At 49.1% G+C, this 8,005-nt stretch overlaps 3 protein-coding genes across 4 annotated transcripts in view; 2 read left to right on the top strand and 1 right to left on the bottom strand.

The window, feature by feature from the left end:
- CDK15 (cyclin-dependent kinase 15) overlaps positions 1-369 on the top strand; it is a 107,232-nt gene extending 106,863 nt beyond the window's left edge. Inside the window, exon 15 of the mRNA XM_014954150.1 lies at positions 63-369. Within this exon, the coding sequence (XP_014809636.1) occupies positions 63-369 (307 nt within the window). The remainder of the gene's footprint in view (positions 1-62) is intronic.
- LOC106895182 (endogenous retrovirus group K member 18 Pol protein-like) overlaps positions 1-8,005 on the bottom strand; it is a 151,891-nt gene that overhangs the window by 67,200 nt on the left and 76,686 nt on the right.
- Positions 7-4,304, top strand: FZD7 (frizzled class receptor 7). 2 transcript variants are annotated; one of them, XM_014954382.1, is made up of 2 exons: positions 7-656; positions 878-4,304. In XM_014954382.1, exons 1-2 carry the CDS (start codon positions 411-413, stop codon positions 2,357-2,359), a joined length of 1,728 nt encoding a protein of 575 aa, XP_014809868.1. In that variant the 5' UTR covers positions 7-410; the 3' UTR covers positions 2,360-4,304. The 2 variants fall into 2 exon arrangements, with proteins under 2 accessions (XP_014809868.1, XP_014809867.1); XM_014954381.1 differs by having other exon boundaries at positions 7-773; positions 995-4,304.

The raw sequence follows: 8,005 nt of genomic DNA, 5'->3' as shown, positions 1-8,005 counted from the left end.
GCCGGGTGCGGTAATAATCCGGTTTAGCCGTAACCTAAACCCCCGGCGCCGGGGCCGCGCAGCCGGGGCGAGGAGCAGCGCGTCCGCCTCATCGCCGCGGGACCCTGCGCGGAGCCGGAGCCGCCGCCGGGCTTCGTGCACCTCTCCTGCCTCGCCGCCGCCTTCTCCAGCGGGAGCAGCTCCGGAAACTTTCGCCGAGGGAAGCGCCGCCGCCGCCGCACTGCGAGCGCCGACCCGCCGGAGCCCAGGAAGAAAGTCGCGGAGGTCCGGCGCGGAGCCGCCGCCACCGCGCCCCCGCCCCGCGGAAGGGGCCCCGCTGCCGCCCGCCGGGAGCTGATGCCCCTGGGGCGCCGCGCCGCCCGGTTCTGAAGGACTCCCCGCGGCTCCCCGGGCCTCTGGTCGTCCCGGCGATGCGGGCTGGAGGAGGAGAAGGAGGCGGCGGAGCGGCCGCCGCCGGCTGCCCCTTGCTGGGGCTGGCCGCCTTGCTGGCCGCCCTGCTGGGGACCCCCGCGGGCGCGGCGGCGCAGCAGTACCACGGCGAGAAGGGCATCTCGGTGCCGGACCACGGCTTCTGCCAGCCCATCTCCATCCCGCTCTGCACGGATATCGCCTACAACCAGACTATCCTGCCCAACCTGCTGGGCCACACCAACCAGGAGGACGCGGGGCTGGAGGTGCACCAGTTCTACCCGCTGGTCAAGGTGCAGTGCTCGGCCGAGCTCAAGTTCTTCCTCTGCTCCATGTACGCGCCGGTGTGCACCGTGCTGGAGCAGGCCATCCCACCCTGCCGTTCTGCCAGCCCATCTCCATCCCGCTCTGCACGGATATCGCCTACAACCAGACTATCCTGCCCAACCTGCTGGGCCACACCAACCAGGAGGACGCGGGGCTGGAGGTGCACCAGTTCTACCCGCTGGTCAAGGTGCAGTGCTCGGCCGAGCTCAAGTTCTTCCTCTGCTCCATGTACGCGCCGGTGTGCACCGTGCTGGAGCAGGCCATCCCACCCTGCCGTTCCCTCTGCGAGCGGGCCCGCCAGGGCTGCGAGGCCCTCATGAACAAGTTCGGCTTCCAGTGGCCAGAGCGGCTCCGCTGCGAGAACTTCCCCGTCCACGGCGCGGGTGAGATCTGCGTGGGGCAGAACACGTCAGACGCCCCACCGGGGCCTGGCGGCGCGGCAGGGCGGGGGGCCACTGCCCACCCCACGGCTGGCTACCTCCCCGACTTCCTCACCCCGCCGCAGCCCCCCTCCGGCTTCTCCTTCTCCTGCCCCCGGCAGCTCAAAGTGCCCCCTTACTTGGGCTACCGGTTCCTGGGGGAGCGGGACTGCGGGGCCCCCTGTGAGCCGGGCCGGCCCAACGGGCTCATGTACTTCAAGGAGGCGGAGGTGCGATTTGCCCGGCTGTGGGTGGGCGTGTGGTCTGTGCTCTGCTGTGCCTCCACCCTCTTCACGGTGCTCACCTACCTGGTGGACATGCGCCGCTTCAGCTACCCGGAGCGGCCCATCATCTTCCTCTCGGGCTGCTACTTCATGGTGGCAGTGGCCTACGCAGCAGGGTTCCTGCTGGAGGAGCGGGTGGTGTGTCTGGAGCGCTTCTCTGAGGACGGCTACCGCACTGTGGCCCAAGGCACCAAGAAAGAAGGCTGCACCATCCTCTTCATGATCCTCTACTTCTTCGGCATGGCCAGCTCCATCTGGTGGGTCATCCTCTCCCTCACCTGGTTCCTGGCTGCTGGCATGAAGTGGGGCCATGAAGCCATTGAGGCCAACTCCCAGTATTTTCACCTGGCTGCCTGGGCTGTGCCCGCTGTCAAAACCATCACCATCTTGGCCATGGGGCAGGTGGATGGCGACGTACTCAGTGGGGTGTGTTACGTAGGTATCTACAGCGTGGACTCGCTGCGGGGCTTTGTGCTGGCGCCCTTGTTTGTGTACCTCTTCATTGGCACTTCCTTCTTGCTTGCTGGCTTTGTATCCTTGTTTCGCATCCGTACCATCATGAAGCATGATGGCACCAAGACAGAGAAACTGGAGAAGCTGATGGTGCGCATTGGTGTCTTCAGTGTCCTCTACACGGTGCCTGCTACCATTGTCCTGGCGTGCTACTTCTATGAGCAGGCTTTCCGTGGCACCTGGGAGAAGACGTGGCTCCTCCAGACCTGCAAAACCTATGCCGTGCCCTGTCCCAGCCACTTTGCCCCTATGAGCCCGGACTTCACGGTCTTCATGATCAAGTATCTCATGACCATGATTGTTGGTATCACAACTGGCTTCTGGATCTGGTCTGGCAAAACCCTTCAGTCCTGGCGACGCTTCTACCATAGACTCAGCACCGGCAGCAAAGGCGAGACGGCAGTATGAGACACCCCTGTCCCCTCTGGCGCACACACACATACACACACGCATGCACACACGCAGAAGAGAGGGATACTCAGCAAAAGAGGAGGGCAATGGCTCCCTGAAGAGGGAGGAAGGGAGGCTTTTCCAAACTTTTTCTTCCTCCCAGAGGGTTTGAAAAAAAAATTAATTAATCTTTGCATAAAAGGATCGGACGGACCGTATCCAGTGGTGCTTATGCCCAGCTAAGTGGAAGAGCACAGAAAAAGAGGCCACTGGTGGGATGGGAGAGTCCTTCACCTGCAAGAAGTCCCCTTACTTCTCTCTCCTGCTAACCCTGTGCAGGATAAAACCCAACCCAACTAAAACCATCCTGCCTCGCTTTATGCGAGAGGGAGGGGAAGCCAGATCTGTTGAGCTGCCCCTGCCGAGAAGTAGCCAAACCCTCTCTGAATTGCTGGGGTCAAACTGCGGCGCAGGCAGGGTAACTCCTGAGCCTGGCCTTACTGCTGGCTCCCTCCAGCTCGGCGGAGCAACCACGTGAGTACTGCAGGGCCAGCTACAGCCCTCATCACGGTGCTGGTGAGATGCCTCTGTTCTGTCAACTCACAAGTTCCTTTTTACCTCACTGATACCTGTTTTAATTGTTTTAAAGTGAAAATTCGGCCCTCGGTCTGTTGTTCTGGCTGCTATGGGGAAGGAGGGGGTTGCTATTCCACACCCTGAAAAGAAATGACTTGTTGCTTTTCAGCAGAAGGCTTTTCCCCCTTGCCTTTGTTCTAGGAGACAAAGGGGGAAACAAAAGTGTTTTCTATGTAGAAAAGCATAAGCATGGGATCGGTTTTTATGGGCAAACTAACAAAAAGAAGTCGTTGAGGTTCACCCTTGGATGTGGGGAGCTCGCAGGAATAAACATTCCTTTTATGAAAAAAGGAGGAGGCAGGATGTTTTCCTACCGTTCAATATGGGTCGCTTTTCTAAGCTGAAGGAAATGCAAGACTTAGAGGGCAAGAAGAGCTTAACCAAGAGCACCTGCCAAAACAAGAACCATTAAAATATATAACATTAAGATACAATTTTTTTTTCTTTTTTTTTCCCCCTAAACCTGCTTTCTCTTCTGCTTTGCAGTGAGCTCGCTGCAGGTAAAGTCAATACCCAGTGGGCTTCTGGGGACAGGAGGAATCCTTGTGACTCCTGGTGTACCCTTTGCCTGCTCCTCAGGTTCCCTGACCTGCATGGCAATGATTTGTGGTGCAGGAGGGGGCTGCGGTTGGGGTGTAAAAGCAGGTACCGCAAGTGAGGAGCCTTCTCATTTCAGCTAAAATACAGCTGGTTAAGTTTCCAGCAATCACGTCTTGGAAGGAAAGACATTCAAAAATTAATCAACAAATGCATTGTTTTCTTTTTGAAATGTGACAGATTTTTCTATTCTGAAATTTTTATGTTGACTTGTTCATATTTTATTTTTTGCATACTACTTTACCTTTATATTCACTGAAGGGTTGTTTTTATAAGTATATGTGTGTGTGTATATTCTTGCCTAAGGACAAAATAGGAAATTCTGGATTTTTAGCAAGTCTCCACGCTATAGCTGCTCTTCATTTTTTGGGGGGGAAAAGTGTCTGGAATGAAATTAAAAAAGAAAAAACCTGTTGAGGGTGAGGGGGCAGACTGCTGCTGTCTGAGGGTGTACCAGTAGTCTGGGCATGAGGAATGAGCCCATCAGCCAAATCCTTCAGTAGATCTGATTTCAGACTTGCAGGGCTTGGGTTTTTGTCTTTTATAATGTGCACGTGGAAGAAAAAGAAAAATATAAACGTGTAAGACAAGTGCAGTATGTATATTTTGTAAATCTCGGTTTTGTAAGAAAATATGTATTTATGTTTTTACTTGATTTTTTTTGAAAGTCTGTATGAGGCCCTGCTTCATCCCATGTACAGATCACTAAATAAATAATTTTTAATACAAAGGCTCCAGTGAAGTTCCTCCAGTCTTTGAACACTCAGCAGGTTACAGAAAGGCGGGCAAGCTCTGTGAGTGGTGTCTTTCCTCCCATTTTGTTGTGGGAGATGCAAGAGACTTTTGGGTGAATACACTGACTGAAACCTCAGCCATGATTTGAAACTGACCTTCCCGAGTACTGGCCACTCACAATAGCAGATCACATTTTGAGACTGTTTCAAATGTTTGCCCTCACTTGAGGTACTTGCATCCTAGCCAAGTTTTCTTCCAGGCTCTGCCTCTTGCTGAGGGCAAGCTGATAAACCAGTTTCTTTATCTAGAAAATAAGGATAATGCTCTCTTCCTGTTCCAAAGGGACTTTAAGACTTAGAACTAGAGGGTGCTACAAGTGCTGTAAATTAAATCGTGGCTTTGATGGGTGGAGTGTTTTAGGGAAACACTGAGGACTGAGTCCTTTTCAATAGCTTTCAAGGGGCAGTGTTTTGAACTAGCTTTTTTTCCCCCAGCACCTTTGCTATCTACAGTTTTGTTCAGGTAAATTTTAATTTAATCTTAATAGCTAGCCTGAAGCCTACATTCTTTCTTATCACAGTCATCTAAAAGCTGATAGCTTCAATGGAATGGTCTATTTTACTTCATTTCTGAAACTGAAAGAAATGTTTAGATCTCAAGTTGTGTTGCTACAATCACGGAAAGTACCCCGGCAAACAGAATTTTATACCTGTGAAATGATGATAGTTTCCAGCTCTTCTCTCACAATGATTTCAGCCTACTTACTGGGTTCATGACCCTTCCTTTGCCTTAAACTATGGCTATACTAAAATTTAAGTTACAGAACAGAGATCTAAGATGCCTTAGCTGGATGCTGTCATTGTTGCACTGCGGTATTGCTTCCATTTACTGAGCACAGTGTGCAATAGTTGCACTTTCTCTCAGGGCACTATTTTATTTGGACACTGTGCTCTCAAACATAACCTTTTAGATTTACAGAGTACGAAGTACTGATTTAAAATTCTTTTAAGAGCTAGCCCCATTCAGACTGCCTCTCTAGAAAAGCCACATCTTGTATTTGAAAACACCTCTAGCTGCTCCCCAGAATTGCTCACTTGTCAAGTTTCCTTTTTGAAAAGGCCTTTGCTTTCCTGCAAGTCAGGCTGCTTCAAACTGCTCCATGACATGAGCTCGCTGATCATTGCTGAGGGGGGTTTCATTCCACTCACTTAGGAAACCTGAACCTTTCTATAAACATTTCCTCCCATTAATCCGTCAGTGCCGGCCGGAGCGATGGAACGGCTGAAACAGCTCGTGCTCTGAAGGACTGGGAACCGGCGGGAGCTGGGCTGTGACTGACACCCCTGTGCTGTGCAGCCACAGCTGTGTTGCTAAACATGTAATTAATTCTTAATACATCATGGATAGCTAAGCCCACGATTCATGCAGGCAGCCTGTCCCCCTGCTCTTCTCTCCGGTTGCCACCCATCCTCACTAGCTGGAGGAGAAACTGCATTTAAGTGTGATCGCTACTTCTTTGTCCATATGTGGAAAAACTTAAATAGGCTTTTTTTTTAGTTCACGAGACATTCATATCTGAAAGGAAATGTCTCTGTTTCCACCAGAAACCACTAAAGCTGAATACTTTTATTTCAGTATTTCCTATTAGGTACTTCTGGATTTAAAGTCGCTTAGGCAAAACTCTCCGAATCCTGGGATTTAAGTTGATTTTTAAGATTTGAGATTGTAGGTGAAATTTGATGCTGGTGTAAAGTAGAAGCAACTGCTATTCACTTTTAAGCAGATGTGACTTGCATCAAGACTGAATTTACTCACAGTGGAAACAATTTGGAGAATTTCAAGTAGTGATAGCATCTGGCCTTCTGGAATAAAAATCTCTATCACCAGTCTGATAACAAAGTAGCAGTTACTTTCATAACGGAGTACAATTTTAAAAATCTCTTTGTGAAGCTGTCTGGTAAAAAGGAGAAAAAATAAGCCTTTACTAACCTCTGCTAATTGCCACAAAATGATTTTTCTGTGACTAATGTTTAAGTCCACTTTCGGTTAATGCTTTTTTTAGGTTTAAGAAAAGTTTCCTACCCTTCACCTTTGGCTCTTCTCTATGCAGCATTTTTGGTTTGCAAGACCTTGACAAGTAATAGTTACAATTGATCAGTGTCCCTGTAAGTTTGCACAATATACTACATTTTCAGAGAAATATATCAACACTGGTTTGTAAGTTTCAGAGACGTTTGTGTTACTTTCTAGAAGAAAGTATTATGGAGACTTTAAACAGTTCTAAAGTTCATGAATAGGAGCAGCAAATGAACATTTGCCTCTGCAGAAAAAAAAGTGCTTTTATAATATGTCAGTGTTTGTTTGGGTTTATTTTTGGTGGAATACCCACACCAGCGATTGAATGTTTTTGTCTAAGTACTTCACCCACAACCAATAGCTTTGCATGCAAGTAAAAAACCACACATCTCTCTGTTCACCAACTGGCAACAGTAAACATTATTTATAATTTCACATGGGTTTAGAAACCAAATTAGTAGCTTGTGTCTTAGTCTTTTTTTTTTTCTGCATCTCATTGCCTCTTCCTTCTAGACCTTACAGGTTCTTTGTATACACCCTGCTCTTTATACTTGCATTCTCCTTCTGTTATTTTTTAAAACCATGAATACAGCTGAAAGAAATTTAGTCTGTTGCTTGGAGAGGAAAAGACGACTCTGAATCTTTCAGCACTATGACTGTTCATTGAGATAACTATTGCCAAGCCTGTTCTATATAAACCAGGATAATTGCTTCATGCCAACATGAGTGTGTGGTTTTGGCAGCTACAACACTGTACAGGATAATATAGGATTGGGAGAATAAATACAGTGCATGGCAACTTCCCAAATGCCCCACTTAGAACCAACACATTTTGACTAAAATGATGCCCAAACAGTAAAACTAAAATACACACATCAGAGTTTAACACTGCTCAGACAACCAGTTTGTGATGCAGGAGGACAGGAAGGGTTTTCACACTGCTTAAACCCGAAGTCCAGGGTTGCCTGGTTGGGGTGGCTGGGCATTGCTTGTCTCTAAACCAGATCAGTGGAAGTAAGGCACAGCACTTTCTCCTGTCCCAGGTAAAGACTGGGCTCAAGCACAGCGTTACCACAGTTGCAGCCAAATAGGATTCGACTGAATGATGCACAGTGAGAACAGACCGGCCCAAACAGGGTCATGAGTACATACTCCTCTGCACCTCTTGGTCCCCTCTGTACAGCCAGTCTAACCATGCCAGGAAACTATGGGACTGGGACAAATGAGAATATGGATAAAAGCAGGAATAAGCAGGGCCTAGAGCACATTTTAAAATAACAATTGTAAAATGTGGGGGGATCACTTATCCATATTAGTCAGGAAATCCTGCTAGCAACAACTTGTTCGTTTTGCCTGCCCCGGCTGTGTCACAACTTGGGTTGGTTATATACAACCCTTTGCTTAAGCACATTACTCTTACAAGTACAGGTGGAAAGTCAGCGTGTGCTGCCCTGACGAGTTGTCTATATGAGTAGGCTTTGGCTGCACAGGTCTTGGAGATTAACTCCATCATGTGGCCACCAAGATAGCCATGAACCCTACTATTAACACCAAGATCCCAAAGGCCAGGATGACAACTAGAAAGGACAAAAAAAAAAAAAAAAAAAAGCCCAGAGACCC

The sequence above is a fragment of the Calidris pugnax genome, unplaced genomic scaffold, assembly GCF_001431845.1.
Source record: "Calidris pugnax isolate Ruff unplaced genomic scaffold, ASM143184v1 scaffold103, whole genome shotgun sequence".
Classification (NCBI taxonomy): Eukaryota; Metazoa; Chordata; class Aves; order Charadriiformes; family Scolopacidae; genus Calidris; species Calidris pugnax.
This window is presented reverse-complemented; position numbering and strand designations above follow the sequence as displayed.

Excerpts from the sequence above, each read along its gene's own strand:
- FZD7 (XM_014954382.1), top strand. The coding sequence starts at position 411 with ATGCGGGCTGGAGGAGGAGAAGGAGGCGGCGGAGCGGCCGCCGCCGGC. Across the intron at positions 657-877 it reads TGCTGGGCCACACCAACCAG|GAGGACGCGGGGCTGGAGGT; the intron begins GAGGACGCGGGG and ends CACACCAACCAG.